We start from the raw sequence: 17,502 nt of genomic DNA, 5'->3' as shown, positions 1-17,502 counted from the left end.
ATACCTGGTAATGCTTAGCAGCGATTTTCAATCCTTCATCATTATCCAGGTTCTGTTCTGCTGCAATCTGGCTAGCTAAGGCTGCACAATTGAACAACACACAGCTCTTTTCATATCCTAAGCTTGCAAGAGCTGTAAAAAAAAATTGAGAAGGAAAAATTTATCAGATTATATTTTCTAAGGAAAACGAGTGTTTCAAAGAGAAATACTGTGACCTCTACCCCACTGGCTCTCACAAAAACAAGTTTCCAGACCTGTTTTCTCACCCATTATACTCACCCATATTTCTAGCTGCCCTGCCAGGCATTTATTTCCACAACAATATTTTCATCACCTAAAACCTAAAGACCCATAAATTCATCTTTCCTTCCCTTAATGTCCACACTGCTATTAGTCAGATTCAAATGAAGTCATTCTCGTGTCATTTCAAATTCAATCCAAATAAATTATCTCCATTTTTCCATCACCTTGCTCAAAATTTTACCTTCCCATGACATTTAATCCAGTTCTTCACTACTACGAAGCTAAACCAATGCAAGCACCTCCTAGCTAGCTTCTCACACCTTTAGGCCAATACTTCTCTCAGAGAACTAGATTATCTGGCTAAGAATCCACACACCTCACACACAATGGGATAGCCACTATTGAAAAAAGTAGGAAATAACAATTGTTGGCAGTTGTGTGGAGAAATTAGAATCGTATGCTGTTGGTGGGAATGTAAAATGTTGCAGCCACAATGGAAAACCGTATAGAGGTCCCCAAAAAAATTAGAAATAAAATTACTATATAATCTAACAATTCCACTCTGGATACAAACTAAAAAGAACTGAAAGCAGGGTTTCAGAGGTATCTGTATACCCATGTTCGTAGCAGAATTATTCGCAACAGCCAAAGGATGGAACCAACTCAAGTGTCCATTGATTCATGAACAGATAGACAAAATAGGGTATACACTTAGAATGGAACAGTATTCAACCTTAAAAAGGAAAGAAATCCTGCCACATGCTACAACATGGATGAACCTTGAGAAAAATATGCTAGGTGAAATAAGCCAGTCACAAAAAGACATATACTAAGATTCCACTCATATGAGGTATCTGAAGCAGTCAAAGTCACAGAAACAGAAAGAAGAATGGTGGTTACCAAGGAATGGGGAAAGAAGCAAAAGGGCAGGTGTTGTGTAGAACATACAGAGTTTCAGATTTACAAGATCAAAAAGTTCTAGAGATGTGTTTCACAACGATGTAAATATACTTAACAGCACTGAACTGTACACTTAGAAATGGTTAAGAGAGTCAATTTCATATTATGGATTTTTTTTTTTTTTAACCACAAAAGAAAAAAAAAAAGGAGGAACAAATTCAAAGAGACATTCAAGGTCTTACATAAAATACCAGGTATTTGAGCACCAAACAAAATAATTAGAAGACTTCTTAAAACACTGAGCAAACCATCAAACCATCTAGGAAAATCAGAACACCACAGTTGTGTGTTTGTGCCACACAGTAGTGCCATACAATAAAACCTTCCCTGTTACATAGCATTTTAATAGTCTTCCTTGTAATTATGCCAAGCTTGTAGCTTACCTCCAACCTAATTCTAGCCTCCTCACCATAAAGTAAAGGAGACACACACACTAGCTACTCTAACCTACTCTCTTAAATAACCTACTCTCTTAAATAAACATATTAAAAAAATCTAGAACAACCACGATACAAGTAGAGCATGCAGCAAAATAAAGATTAAGATGAACTGAATATGTGAGCCCAAAGTAAACAAAAACAACTCCAACAATAGAAGAAAACATTTCTAATTTGCATGCCTAACATACTCAAAAAACAGAACATCCATAAAACTAGTACAGGATCATTATTTAAAAAGAACAATCCATGAATAAGAAAATGCTCCTGGAAATTAAAAACATGACTGCTAAAAGCTTTTCAAAAGAAAGGTTAGAAGATAATACCTAGGCAGGCCATAAGGGAAAAAAATAAAAAGTGAAAAAGATACGAACAAGTAGCTCAGAACAGCCTACATCTGGCGAACTCAGCATTCAAAGAGAAGAGAAGGAAAAAATGAAGAAGAAATCAAAGAAATGTAAGAAAATTTCCCAGGGCTGTAGGGAGATATATGATGAATCTTCAAACTGAAAGGGCCAACAATAAAATTACATACCCAAAGAACAAGATCAAAGCCAAATAGGTATTTTGGGATTTCTAACTATGAAAGAATAAGAGAAAATTATAAAAATCTTCCCAAGAACAAAGGAACAACTCACCTACCAAAGAATACTCACAGACTTCTCATCAGCAACAATGGACAGTAAAAGGCAAGGAAATAATGCCTTCAAGTTGTGAAAAAATATAATTCTAATTAATTCAAAAAAGATATGTTAAGGCCACTATGGCTGAAAAAGGGGGAACAAGGGACAAAATGGAAGGCAATGATGTTAGGGAGGTAAAAGAGAACCAACTTATGCTGTTAAGCGTTAGCCTTTACTCTGAGTGACACAGGAAGTAAACAGGAGAAGACTGTAGATAAGCAGAACTGGTAGGAGCTGGAGATTCGGTCAGTCAGTGCTGCAGCAAAGACTGGGAGGATGGTTCTGACAAGGAAGGCAGTAGTAGAGGTGCCGAGAAACGACTGGATTTTGAATCTCTTTCAAAAGAAAATCTGATAGAATTTGCTGCTGAGCTCAATGAATGTGGGGAATGAAGTGAAAAATACCAAGAATGACTCCAAGGTTTTTGACTGAAGCACCAGGTGCCAGAATTTCAAACCAATTTCATGAGGGCAAAATATAGACATTTTCACAAAGATTTAGAAATCTAACCTCTTCTGAGAAAGTTATTTAAGAATATATTCCAGCAAAAGAGAAAGACATATTATCCATAAAATGGCTCTAACCTAAGGGATAATAGAAATGCAGTAGCTGTGAATAGCAAACAGTCCAGATTCAAGCAAGCAAACAGAAACAGAAAAGACCAAAGGAAACAGAATACTCTCTCAGGAAAAGGGGAGTCCAGAGACATAAAAAGTAAGACTGAGAGTTTGGAAAATCTTGAGAATATGACAAAAGCACAGAATGAATGTGGTGAAGCAATTAAAACTTCTAAACACCCACACAGCCATAAAGAAAGTCACAGTTTAGGAGTTCCCATTGTGGCACAATAGAAGCAAATCCCACTAGGAACCATGAGGTTGCAGGTTTAATCCCTGGCCTCGCTCAATGGGTTGAGGATACGGCATTGCCGTGAGCTGTGGTATAGGTCGCAGACATGGCTTGGATCCCAAGTTGCTGTGGCTGTTGCATAGGCCAGCAGCTGTAGCTCCAATACAACCCCTAGCCTGGGAACCTCCATATACCGCAGGTACAGCCCTAAAAAGCAAAAAACAAAAAGAGGAGTTCCCTTCGTGGCGCAGTGGTTAACGAATCCAACTAGGAACCATGAGGTTGCAGGTTCGGTCCCTGCCCTTGTTCAGTGGGTTAAGGATCTGGCGTTGCCATGAGCTGTGGTGTAGGTTGCAGACGTGGCTCGGATCCCACGTTGCTGTGGCTCTGGCGTAGGCCGGTGGCTACAGCTCCGATTAGACCCCTAGCCTAGGAACCTCCATATGCTGCAGAAGGGGCCCGAAGAAATAGCAAAAAAAAAAAAAACAAAAAGAAAGTCACAGTCTAAATACTAAGTAACTCATCCACCATATGACAGAAACTCAGTAGACTTCAAGAATAATGAAATATACTCCAAGCAACAGATAAAAGTAAACTTTTTACATAGAAGATAAATATTCCAAACCGTTATTCCAAACTTACATTTCTCATAAATATTATCACCCCTGATGGTAGCCTGTTTTTTGTTTTTGTTTTTGTTTTGGCCACACCCACAGCATGCAGAAGTTTCCAGGCCAGGGATCAAACCAGTGCCACAGCAGTGACAATGCCAGATCCTTAACCTGCTGAGCCACTTGGGAACTCCCTGTCATTTTATTTTGAAAATTTCTCATGCATAAGAGATTTTGTGAAAACTTTTTCTTGTAATTAACTTTTTTATGACTTCTATCACATCTAAACTTAAATCAGGGTTGTTGTTTTTTTAATAAGTGTTCGATTCTCCTTTCTTCAAAGAGCTCTTCTTTCCCAATATTCAACTCCATTGCTTTTTACACCTGAGCTCTTTTTCATTAAGCTTTTCAAAATGAAAATAGCTTCATTATTAAAAAAAAAAAAGTTATAAAATGCAAACAAGTGCTAAAAAACACACACACAAAAGAAAATAAATTAAAAATCATCCAATATGCAACCTCCCAGAGTTACCCCCTCATTCTTGGTGAATATCTTGACAACTACATACATGTTCACATAGCCAATTTTTCACAAACAGTACACAATATACAAGGTGCCTGGAATGCACACCACCAGGAAGAAGCCATCACCGTGGGCTCTACACAAATGGTGTCCCAAGGAAACCAACTCTGGGGCCCTGAGTTATACAATGCAGTAGCTCTGACCTGTAATAGGCCTCTTATTGAATAGTAAGTGGACAAAGCTTTACATGTCAACAAATACATATTTGCATTATCATTCTTAATATTCTAAACTATACAATATTCTAATGAATGGGGAGCCCATGCTTTATGTAACCAAAACATTACTGATGGACATTTAATCCCCAATATTTATTTACTACCAGAAATGCCATGGTGACCTACCTCCTGCTTTATTTATGCTCTTTTTAGGGCTGCACCCGCAGCATATGGAAGTTCCCAAGCTAGGGGTCAAATGGGAGCTGCAGCTGCTGGCCTACAATACCACAGCAACAACAGATCCAAGCCACATCTGTGACCTATGGCTTGTGGCAATGCTCTCAATTTTTTGTGTGTCCCAGTTCTTCTAGGGCCTTGGTTTATTAACTTAACCTAACTCACTTAAGTACCTCCTAGTTCTCCGGCTATCTGCTCCTTTTTCTTAACAATTTGCTTGTCACAACAGCACTAGAAGTCCTTTCCTTGACCCTGCCTCCTTCTCAGCATAATCCTCCCTTTATCCCAAATCTTCACTGAATATTTTCTGGAGTGAGCAGCCCACACATGCTGTTTGCATTTCCTCACTTCTAGTCCACCCCTCAACCTGAGACAATCTGGCTTCTTTAGCAGGTCCCTAATGAAACTTCTTTCTCTGCCAGATCAGTGAATTCTACAACCTTCTATGTTTTGACCTCTGCCACAATGACTCTGTCAATGATGTTTCAACATCAGAGACACCTGAAAGTATTTTCAAAGAAATGAATTCCATTGGCTCACCCTGAAATTTCCTCCTATCACATCTGGCATTCAGTATCTTTATCTTTAAAGATACAATCTATTTCCCAAGATACCTGTAATGTACAGCCAGGTCTGGGAACCAATGGCCTACCACTGGCCTCTGAAACTCTTCTGGCATTCAATTTCATGTCTCTATTTCACCCTGGCTCCTCCAAGATCTGAAAGTCTTTTTTCTTTTTTTTTGCCACACTCACCAGGGATTGAACCCACGCCACAGCAGAGACAATACCAGATCCTCAACCTGCTAGTTTCCTCTTCTCAACCTCATTCCCAGGAACCTCTTCCTCTATTTCCCCTGAGCATTACATTCATACTTTTCCCAATCTACAGTCTACCAGAAGAGATAAATTTATTATCATTTAATGAAAAGTATTCCCAAATCTATGTCTTTACCTCTTTTGAGCTTTAAATACATTATTTCCAAATGCCAAAGTTTCTACTCTGATACAATACAGAAAAGTCAAACTCAACCTACTGAAAGGAATAATTATCCACAGGTCAAACCAAATTATAAATGAGTTAACCTTCAACTCCTCCTCTTACTTCCAACACAAAGCCCACAGATCCATCAGTTTCATCTCTTAACGCTCTCTCAAACCCATCCCGACCCACTACACTACCCACTCTAATTCCATCACCTCTCAGTCAACTGGTTTGTTTCTTTCTAGTCTCAGGAGTTAGGCTTCCTGGAGGCATATCCAGCTTCATTAAATCTCTGCCATATGATTTTAGAACCCAGTTTGTGCAACTGGTAATAATAGCACTTTTCCTCACTGAGCTGTCAGGGAATATGGCAAGATAATGTGTGTAAAGCCGTTTCCAGTGTCCGAGTGGAATAAGTACTCGACAAATAGCAGCTATTAACAAATGAGAGGGAAGAGCACAAATTCATAGTATGTTTGCAACTCTTAACAATCAACTCCCCATAATCTCTAATTCATCTATGGTTTCAAGCCTAACAGTAATTATATTAGTATGTATTACATACAGTAATTTATACTATATGATATTGTTATATAATATTACATGATATTCTATAATGCATATGTATTATTTATAATACATTACATAGTTACATGTAAAATAATATTTCTTGCAGCTAACATTTATTGAGCATCGTTCTAAGGAATTTACCATGTACACTCAATTTAATGCACACAAGAACCCAATAAAATATACCATACTTCACTACTACTAAGATAAGACAGATAAGAAAATGAACACACAGAAAGGTTAACTTGCCAAGCTAGTAGATCAAAAAGCACTGACTCTTCTGACTTCTGGTTATAGTATTCCACCTGTAATATTATTTTCTACCTTGAAAAGCCAAATTCATCCTTCAAGGCTTCACTTAAACATCACTTATGTTCAACAGGCAGAATTAACTACTTCTTCATCTATGCTCCCATAATTTTGTCCACAGACTAATTTACTCCCTACTATATCTTAGAATCATCAAATGTCTTCCCAATGAGACTGAGCACAACTATCTTACCCATTTTTAAAACTAGGACAGTGCCTGGCAAGGCGTAGGCTCTCTACAAATAATTGGAAATTGCATTAAAAGTTGAAGTTAAAAAGAAAATGAGAAGTTCCCTTCATAGCACAGTGGAAATGAATCCGACTAGGAACCATGAGGTTGCAGGTTTGATCCCTAGCCTTGCTCAGTGGGTTAAGGATCCAGCGTTGCCATAAGCTGTGGTGCAGGGTGCAGAAGCGGCTCGGATCTGGCGTTGCTGTGGCTGTGGTGTAGGCCTGCAGTTGTAGCACCAATTTGACCCTAGCATGGGAACCTCCATATGCCGCAGGTGCAGCCCTAAAAAGCCAAAAAAAAAAAAGGAAATGAAATGTAAATATTTTTATTATTTATAAGAGTTGTTCAGAGAGCAATTTTAAAAACCTAAAACAATACAAAGTATTGAGACCAATTCCCTATCATTTTTATTTAAAAATTACATACCTAATTTTACAGATCCTCCAAAAAGTGAACCTTTATCAAAAGCATCCTTCCAGGTAAATGTCAAGCAGATCTTGATAAAAAAGAGAAAAAGCAGAAAATTATGTTACCTTCCTGGATCGCATTATAGATAAAAGTCTCTTTTGAAGAAAATCCACCGTGAACAAAAGGACAAAAACTTTAACTTGTCTAAAATGCCATCTTTTCTGAACAGCCAACTCCTTTTCCTTTTTGTAAACCATAAACTTTTCTTCTTTTAAAGTTAAATACTGGCATTAGGATATTTCAAATGGTCATTCCACCTTAGTAACTGTACACACATTATCTTCTTCAGAAAACACAATCTTACTCATCTTTACAAATACCCAATGACCTGAACAGAACAAGGCACTTAATAAATGACTGTCAAATAAACCAAGAGAAGCAAAGGCAACTAAATAAGTTCTACAGGTGTCTTAGAAGATAAATTTAAAAACTATGCCATGATGACAGAAGTAGGAGAATGGTTACCTCTGGGGGAAAGGATGAGATATTTTATTTCTTGATTTGGGTGGTAGCTGTACATTCACTTTGAGAAGGTTCAAGCTATACACATGATATGTTCACTTTTCTGTATGTATGTTATACATAAATAAAAAGTTTACTCAATTAAAAACTGCCTTTCACTCTACTCTCAAATATTTCACATATGAAGGTTAAAAAGAACTTAGGCTCTTTTAAATTATGTATTGCAATCTAATATAAAAATTCTTAACTCTGGATAGAGAAATCTTCAGTACCACACAACTAGAGAGAGTAACACAAGGAATTCTCATATACCCATCACCAGTTTTAGCCTTTTGCCCTTCTTGGTTCATCTACCCTCACTTCCCCACCCCACTAACAATACACATATATGTTTTTACTGAAATATTTTAGAAATCAACCACATTATTTGACCTGTAAAAACTTTAGTACAAGAATGTTTAAAGTGTTTCGTATAAACTATTTTAAAATTTAGAAATGCTACACAAATTAAAACTTTTAACAAGTCTCCCAAATAAAATTGTAAAAAAAAAAATCAACATTTTCAGTATCTAGCAAATAATTTTTGTCTTTTTTTTTTTTTGCCTTTTCTAGGGCCACTCCCTCAGCATATGGAGGTTCCCAGGCTAGAGGTCTAATTGGAGCTGTTGCCACCGGCCTACACCAGAGCCACAGCAACGTGGGATCCAAGCTGAGTCTGCGACCTACACCACAGCTCACGGCAACGCTGGATCCTTAACCCACTGAGCAAGGCCAGGGATCTAACCCGCAACCTCACGGTTCCTAGTCGGACTTGTTAACCACTGCGCCACGACGGGAACTCCTAGCAAATAATTTTTAAAGCACATAAACTGAGAGTAAATACTTCCTGGATTATACAGTTTCCTTCTTTATTTTGTAAAAACCAAAGGAACGCATACCACAGATTAGTCAATAGATCCTACTGATTTAAAAAAAAAAATAGGAAAAAAAAAATACAATCCAATATGCTACATGAACCCAGAAGTGACTGAAGAATGACATGAACAGAACTTCCAAGAGACTCTTCAAAAGGACACAGATTCATGCCAGATGGACTTAAAAGTCTCCAATTTGTACTTTAAAAGTCTCATAAAAATCTAGTGATAGTGAAAAGGCACCATTTATTTTAATAAAACACCACTGGTAGGAGGAAATGGGTGATTTACCATAACATAACTTTGAAACAAATTAAAAGTAATAACTTACCTGGTTTTCAGAAAATGGGAATTTGGGTTCAATGGAACAGATCTGATCATAATATCTAAATTAAAAAAAAAAAGGAGCAAATTTATTTTTGTTTCCCAGACTGAAAAACATACAAAAAAATGCCACTGAGACACATGTCAAGCAGCATACTATGTTTTTTTCTAAAACTTTATGGTTTCAAGCTGTACATTTAAATCTTTAATCCATTCTGAATTTACGTTTGTACATTGTATGAGAAAGTAGTCCAGTTCTCCCAATACCATTTGTTAAAGAGGCTGTCTTTTCCCTACTATATAGGAGATTAAGAACAAATATCCAATTGCAAAATAAATGAGTCACGGATATGTAATGTAGAATGTGGGGAATACAGTCAATAATTATGTACTATCTTTATATGGTGACAGATGGCATCTAAACTTACTGTGGTGATTACCTTGAAATGTATAGAAATAACGAATCACTACGTTGTGTAATAGAAACTAAAAGGTAAATTATACTTCAAAAGCAAACAACCGAACACAGAAAAAAAAAAAAGATTTGTGGTTACCAGAGGTGAAGGCTGAGGGGAGGGGGAACTGGATGAAGACAAAGGGTACAAACTTCTAGTTATAAGTTAAATATGTACTAGTTAGGTCAAGTACAATATGATGAATATAATTAACACTGTTCTATGTTATATGTAAAAATTCAGAGAGGAAATCCAGAGTTCTTATCACAAGGAGAAAAATGTTTTTTCTATTTCTTTAATTTTGTATCTATATGAGATGATTGATGTTCACGGGAATTACTGTGGTGTCATGATGTATATAAGTCAAATCACTATGCAGTACATCTTACATTTACCCAGTGCTACATGTCAATTTTATCTCAATACAGGAAGAAAAAAGAACTATAAAAAATAATTAATTGGAGTTCCCATTGGGGCTCAGAAGTAATGAACCCAACTAGTAGCCATGAGGACTCAGGTTCGACCCTGGCCTTGCTCAGTGGTCAAAGACCTGGCATTGCTGTGAGCTGTGGTGTAGGTCGCAGACAGGGCTGGGATCTATGCTGTGGCATAAGGTGGCAGCTGCAGCTCCAATTTGATCCCTAACCTGGGAAACTTCCATATTCCACAGGTGTGGCCCTAAAATATATATATATATAAAATAATTAAATATAAAAACAGATCAAAACTTTAAATTGCCAGTGATATATATACATCACACACATTTATGTAAATACAACTAGTTTAAGAGTATACTAAAATTATGCATGCTTACTTTCAGTGGCCAGCAAATCAAATTTCAATCAGCCATTTTTAAGTTAATTAACATTGTCTTTTAATGTGTAAATCTGTAGCTAAAATGCATGCAATGAGAAAAACCCATCAACGAAAAAATTTACCGCCAAAGAAAAACACTTACCAGCTATTATTGGCTAAAAGCAACCTAATGTGTCCCAAGGTTACCAGTGTTACTTTTTTTTTTTTTGTCTTTTTGCTTTTTGAGGGCCACTCCCACAGCATATGGAGGTTCCCAGGCTAGGGGTCTATGCCAGAACCCCACAGCAACTCAGGATCAGAGCAGCGTCTGCGACCTACACCACAGTTCACGGCAACGCTGGATCCTTAACCCACTGAGCAAGGCCAGGGATTGAACCCGCAACCTCATGCTTCCTAGTTGGATTCCATAACCACTGAGCCACAATGTGAACTCCAGTGTTACTTCTTAAAGCAGTATTTCTTAAGATAACTGTTTGTATCCATTGGGGAGATTAACACCTCTAGTAAACTACTGATTACAAACAAGTTTACCAATTTCAAACATGATTTGGGCAGGCCACTCCTGTCTACCTCCATCACTGCTATACAGTTCATCAAAGCTTCCACTCTCCCTTGAAAGTAGACCAGTGAAAAAGCTTTCTAGCCAATCACTCCGTATCCTTTCTAATTCTCTTTAAACCGTTCTCCAGTAGCAGCTAGAAAGATCATCGAACAGGAAGCAGTCTTCCCTTATCAGGCTGACCTTTGAGCTAGCATGGAAGTTTGGGGTGGGGTGGGGCGGGGGAGCCAGCCAAGCTTTCTAACTGGCCTTTAATATTTCCTCCTTCCCTTATCACCTTCCTCCCCCTGCCCTCCCATCTTCAGGGTTCTTTATTTTTTTTTTTTTTTTTGTCTTTTTGCTATTTCTTTGGGCCGTGGCATTTGGAGGTTCCCAGGCTAGGGGTTGAATCGGAGCTGTAGCCACCGGCCTACTCCAGAGCCACAGCAACACGGGATCCGAGCCGTGTCTGCAACCTACACCACAGCTCAGGGCAATGCCGGATCCTTAACCCACTGAGCAAGGGCAGGGACCGAACCTGCAACCTCATGGTTCCTAGTCGGATTCGTTAACCACTGCACCACGACAGGAACTCCAGGTTATTATTTTTATTGTTATTTCTGAGGTCCAGTTTTCCAGAGGGGTGGGAGCAACATGTCCCACAATCAAGTTTTTGGCCACGAGTTTGGTTACAAAGAAGAAGAACTGAGCAATTAAGTAAATACACTGGAAATAATGAGAATTAGGTTTCTAACTATCAGAGAAAGAAGTTACAAGTATGGAAAGGTAGAAGGCTAGGAAAAGAACAATTTTGGATTGGAATTATCAGTGTGAACTCATTTTTTATAACACTGTAATAGAGATACAAAAAACAGTAAATATGTGTAGATGTGCATACTTCCTAAATGTATATGCTAAGAGGCCCTAGAAGCAATAATACCTCAGTAGCAATAAGCATACCTAGAGTGCAGATAAACAATGCTTTGCATTAAAGGGAGCCAATGCTCCTTAAAGAAATGGCTGGCTCCCACGCTAAGACAGAAAATTCAGGAGTCAAGCCTAAAACATCTAGCCGTGCCAAAAAGTTCAGGAAGAACACAAAAAAATGATAAGGACATGTCAAAAGAACACAGGAACTAGCTTTAAGCAGCTTCCACCAGCCAAGTCCAGAACAATTTAAATAAATAATAAATCATAACCCACTGAGGAAAATAAGAAAACCATCCTAAAGTAAATGAATAGGGAAAGCTCTTCCCTACTATACAATGCCAACTAATAAATCTAGAAGAAATGATGAAGTCAGAAAAGTCACCATTTGGCACCTTTCATAATATAATACCTGATTCAGGTAAAATAATTAATAGAAGCTAAAACATGACAGTTTGATGGAAATAGGATATTACAAAGTCTCAAAGTATCTTCCAAAAAAATATTAATTAGTACAACTTACTTATTAATTATAAGGTCAAAAAACCTGACAGACACCATCTTACCAAAGTGATAAAAGTTAAACATTACCAGCAATAGGAAACCAACCTTTTTCCTAATATGCCCTAAAAAGAACACAGTATCACATGGATGGCACTAGAGCCCCAAAAGGCACAAAACACAAGAAAATATGAGGCAAACCCTTACTGAAGGACAGTCTACAAAGTAACTAGCTTATACTCTTCAAAAATGCCAAGGTCACGAAAGACAAAAGAAAAACCAAGGAACTGTTCCAGATTGAAGGAGACTAAAAAGGCAATTAAATGTAACGCAGGATCTGGGATTAGATCCTGGACCTGTAAACAACATTATCGAGAGAATCCACAAAATGTGAATGAGTTCTACAGATTAAATGGTAATATTCAATCCATGTTAATTGCCTGATTTTGAAAGTTGTACTGTGGCTATGTAGGAGAGTATTCTTTATTTAGGAAAGAACTCTGAAGTACAAAGTGCTCAAAGTCTTTAACAGATTCTCATTATACAGAAAACTACATCCACAAAAAAAATGTGGCTTACCTGACCATCATTCAACTCCCCATCCTTATCTCAGAATATTCACTATACATTCTAGTCACTAAAATTCTATGCTCTCTCTCGGCTCAGCACCTTCATCCATTTTTTCTCTGTACTTGGAAACTTTCTCATCAAAATTTCCCATTTTTCTTGTCCTTACTCATTCACTCATTCAACAAAGATACACTAAGAGTTACTGTGCACCAGAGGAGAGGTGTGGGTAGTGGCCAACAGTCAATTTCATTCTTTGCCCCAGTGACACTCAAATTCTGGCACACCCTTCGCTCCTCCCAGAGAGTCCAGCCACCTCATGTAGGTGTCTGGCACAGCTGACAGGACACAAGGCAATCTGCTGAGTCATGAATCACCAGTCTGAGATTCCACCATTCACTGCCAAGGCACTGCCAAGTAGAATGCCCAGTGCAGAGGTGGCACCAGAGGAAGCCCTGGGCGGCAGTGAGGCATGGCCACTGGCCAGGGAGGCAGATACTGGGAATAAAGGGGACATCCTAGCTAGGTGTTCAAGGCTCACGGTGCCAATCTGCTAGAAGAAAGCCTGTGGACCATAAAGAAACAGGCAGCTAGGCAAGCCTTATTTTGCTGACCTCTGCTCTAAAGAGAACAAGGAAGCAAGTAGTAGTAGATGAAGCTACTGGCTCTGCAAACGGATGAGGAAAAAAAAAAAGCTAAGGAGTTGCCAGCTGGCTCAACAGGTTAAGAATCTAGCATTGTCACTACTGTGGAGCAGGTTCAGTTTCTGACTCAGGAATTTCTGCATGCCACAGGCACAGCCAAAGGGGTAGGTAGGGGGGAGCTAAACACAAGAGCAGGATGTTATGAGGCAGTTTCCAGGAAACATCCTGGAGGCTGAGCTCTCTATCTCCTTTCTCCCTGCCTCCAATCTCCTGTCTAAAATTTGGGTATGACTGCTATCTGGACCTGGAGAACAAAGATTCCAGGTTTTACAGAGCACACCACTGGAAGAAGTCTAAGCCTGATGAACTTCACAGAACCACTCTACCATGGCTAGACTATCAGAACTACCCACCTACCAACTTTTTACACAGGAGTAAAATCATATTTACCTCACTGATCATTTGAGATCTACCACATACAGCTGAATCCAATCCTAATGCAGTACAACAGATGATAGCAAACTAAAACATACATTATTAAAAAAAACCTGTATATATGATTGTTGAGATCCTAAACTTCCACGCCCCCACCCAACCCCCAATCAAATTTCAGAAAGCTGTCGACCAGGCTTTTTCATGGAGGGAGACTGGAAGTCACTGAAGTGACACTAATCACTACAAAACACATGGAAGCTGATATCTGGAGCTTCCCCCTACCAAAAAAAAAAAAAAAAAAAAGGCAGGGTTCCTATCTTATCACCCTAGTGTAAAATTCACCATTTACCAAGGCTCTCCTAATCAATTTGCAAAGTCACCTTATAAAAATGCCATTCACCCTTAATATTATAACACGTAAGTGTACATTTTAATATATCATCTGCAAGTTAACAATAAAAAGGCAAGTTGGAGTCCCCTTGTCGCTCAGTAGGTTAAGAATCTGGCAATTTCTAGTGCGGCTTTGGTCGCTGCTGTGGCACAGGTTCCCTGGCCATGCCTCAGGTATAGCCAAAATTTAAAAAAAAAAAAAAGAAGTCCAACACTGGACCTGTATGTAGAGCAGTGCATCAGTACTTCTCAAACTAGCTTCTATTCTTTAGGAGTAAGCTTAAAGCTTCTTTTCCAAAATTTTTATTTAAAAGTTCATTAAGTTAAAAATATGTAAATTCATGTTCAGTTTACACAATTATCCAATTATTACAATATTCTTTATTACAATATTCTGCTTGAATCAATGAACACCCCACAACTATTTACAGCATGTATACCAAAGGTACTTTTGTACACACCTCCATTAGACTGTAGTACATCTATCAGCTTATCTTAAGTCCACTAGAAGAGGAAGAACAAAGTGTGGTTGTTGAATGAATATGCTAATATAAGGATAACACAGAGGTGACTGGTGAAACGAGGTTTTAAGGAGATTTTCTTTGCAAGAGCCCTATGGGAACAGTTCTCACATTTATGCTTGAGAAAAGACTAAAGGAATGAATAAATGAAGTTTTAAAGTTCACAGAGCCACTATCCACTATTCTCTCTTCTGTTACTCATGTACGAAATGTCTCTGTAGACTCCAAGCTCCTTAAGGGCTGGGACCAATCTTCCATCTATTTTATTCATGTGTTCATTGTTCCACAACCTATGCTTTTTAATACTACTAGTGAAAAATCGTCACTAAATGCTACTCATGTCTACGCAAGTATTGTTTTGAAGATTTTTTTTTTCTGTCTTTTGTTGTTGTTATTGTTGTTGCTATTTCTTGGGCCGCTCCGGCGGCATATGGAGGTTCCCAGGCTAGGGGTTGAATCGGAGCTGTAGCCAGCGGCCTACGCCAGAGCCACAGCAACGCGGGATCCGAGCCGTGTCTGCAACCTACACCACAGCTCACAGCAACGTCGGATCGTCAACCCACTGAGCAAGGGCAGGGACGGAACCCGCAACCTCATGGTTCCTAGTCGGATTCGTTAACCACTGCGCCACGACGGGAACTCCTGTTTTGAAGATTTAAGTTTTACTGACGTATAGTTGATTTACAATGTTGTGGTAATTTCTGCTGTACTGGAGATTTTTTTTAAGTCTGTTAATTCTGAAGAATGACTAAGTACTCACGGGTGAACTTAAAAAAAAAAAAGCCTATAAGTTTATACTAAGTATCAAACTACTGATCTTTGCAACCCAACAGTCTTATCTTTAAAACTGACACCAAGGGGTCATAATCTCTCTAAGCAATCTATTCCTTGTCCTCCTTCTAGAGAACCAATTCTTTCCCAGGCCATGCCAATATTACTTTAATCCACGGTGCATGGAAAAGTTAAACCAGCAGAGTGACTCAGCCAAGGGCAATTAAATTAGGCTATTTCCTACCATCACACACGGGCAGAAGCCAAGCCAATCAGAGGCCTCTCTTGGACGTTCAGTAGGACGGAGAAAAAGAACTCTTTTGTAAGATCCAGAGTGCTAAGGACCACTGTAATTACAGTACAGCAGGTGGCCATCTCTCCTAATAAAGGAACAAAGCCCTCCTAAGAGGGAATCATGGAGGCAAGATGATCTTCAGGAATGCCTAAAGCTAAGGGAGCAATATTCCTTGGCTTTTCTAGAACAAACAAGCTAGTTTAACCTGAGCTTCTCCTTACTTGCATTCTAACAGAGCTGTGTTTTTCTCTTGAAATAAGGAGAAAGTGTTACACATAGGAAATGAGATCATTAACAAGGTAGAGCAAAGAAATGTTTAACTACAAAGCGCTATAGAAATGTTCTGCCATCCTAACTGGAAAGTACTGCAAAAGGAACTCCCATTAAATACAGCATGAGTTCAATAAACATTTGCTAAGATAAATTTACTCCATTATGTGCCTACTTGTTTATGAACAAACTGACTTCAAGCAACCTACCTTGAACATTCTGACAGTCAAGTTTAATTTCAAATAATGGCAGCTCCTAACCTACATAATTATTTGGTTACGAAGGACTTAGGAAGATGGCTCATTTCAAATGGACAGTGTACTAGGTAATAAACATGTGTTCCAATGTCCCAATTCTGCCACTTCCCTCAAGCAATTAGCATTATGAAATCCAAACCTGACCAGGAAAGTTTTGCAGTGAAGGGAGGAGTCTCATTTAGAACCCCCGAAAAAGTGAAGAAAACTAGTTCTGGGTAAATGTGGCAAGATAGATCAGTACGTGGCAGAGCGTTCTTCCCAGACCGACCGAGTCCCAGCAGACCAAGGGCCGGGGTGGGAAGCCAGGGGAAGCGGGTAGGGTCACCGGGGCCTGCTAGGCGGGTCCTGCTAAACAGGAAGGAATGCAGACCACACCTACGCGGCCAGGCAAGCCGGGGCCGGGCCCGGGGCCGTGGGTGTAAAGGAGGGAGGCAGGGAGGGCAGAGGAAGCAAGGAGAGTGGCAGGCCGCCGACGGCCTCCCCCGTCCAGACCCCAGGCCCACCTCAGGAGCGTCTCGAGCGCGCCCTCGTGTTTATCCAGCGGGCGGCCGAGCGCGGCGCGGCGCAGCTTGCTGAGCTCCTCCGCCGCGCGGCAGTACTGGGCCTGCTCCTCCCCGCCGCTCGGGTACGTCTGCTGGATGAACTTCACCAGCGGCTTGGCCAGGTCCACCTCCGAGGTCTTTTTCTGCTGTACTGAAATGAACGTCGCCATGGCGAGCACCTCGGCCGCCCTTAGGGCCGAAGAGACCGCGGAACGGCGACAAGAGCCGAGGCGCGCGGAGTACCGGGACCACGGACCGGCCCACCGGCGGACTGGACTGGCTGACGGACGTGCGCCCGGCCTGCGCTTGGGGTCCAGCCACTTCCGGGAGCTTCCGCGCAGGCGCACTCGGCGCGACGCCCGCGGTCACGTGAGGGAGTTCCCGCGACGGCGCAGCTCACCTGGGCCCGGTTGCACCCAGGCTCAGCCGTAAGGTCGTGGCTCTATCCTCTTGCGGAATTCTTTGCTTTCTGCGTATTGCCTCGGCGGGTGGGCAAAGCACTCTCAAGTGAAGATAAATGTTTCTCTACGGGAATAACTTCCCAGGGAT

At 39.9% G+C, this 17,502-nt stretch overlaps 1 protein-coding gene across 2 annotated transcripts in view; it reads right to left on the bottom strand.

The window, feature by feature from the left end:
* PDCD6IP (programmed cell death 6 interacting protein) overlaps positions 1-17,283 on the bottom strand; it is a 66,325-nt gene extending 49,042 nt beyond the window's left edge. For both annotated transcript variants that reach the window (XM_047769798.1, XM_047769807.1), the window contains exons 1-4: positions 16,915-17,283; positions 9,032-9,086; positions 7,283-7,352; positions 5-132 (exon numbers count right to left, since the gene is read on the bottom strand). In XM_047769798.1, coding sequence (XP_047625754.1) covers positions 5-132; positions 7,283-7,352; positions 9,032-9,086; positions 16,915-17,123 — 462 coding nt within the window. In that variant the 5' untranslated portion in view covers positions 17,124-17,283. The remainder of the gene's footprint in view (positions 1-4; positions 133-7,282; positions 7,353-9,031; positions 9,087-16,914) is intronic.
* Positions 17,284-17,502: the final 219 nt, after the last annotated feature.

This window comes from Phacochoerus africanus, chromosome 1 (assembly GCF_016906955.1).
Source record: "Phacochoerus africanus isolate WHEZ1 chromosome 1, ROS_Pafr_v1, whole genome shotgun sequence".
NCBI classification, from domain to species: domain Eukaryota; kingdom Metazoa; phylum Chordata; class Mammalia; order Artiodactyla; family Suidae; genus Phacochoerus; species Phacochoerus africanus.
Note: the sequence above shows the minus strand (reverse complement) of the source record. Positions and strands in the feature narration are given on the sequence as shown.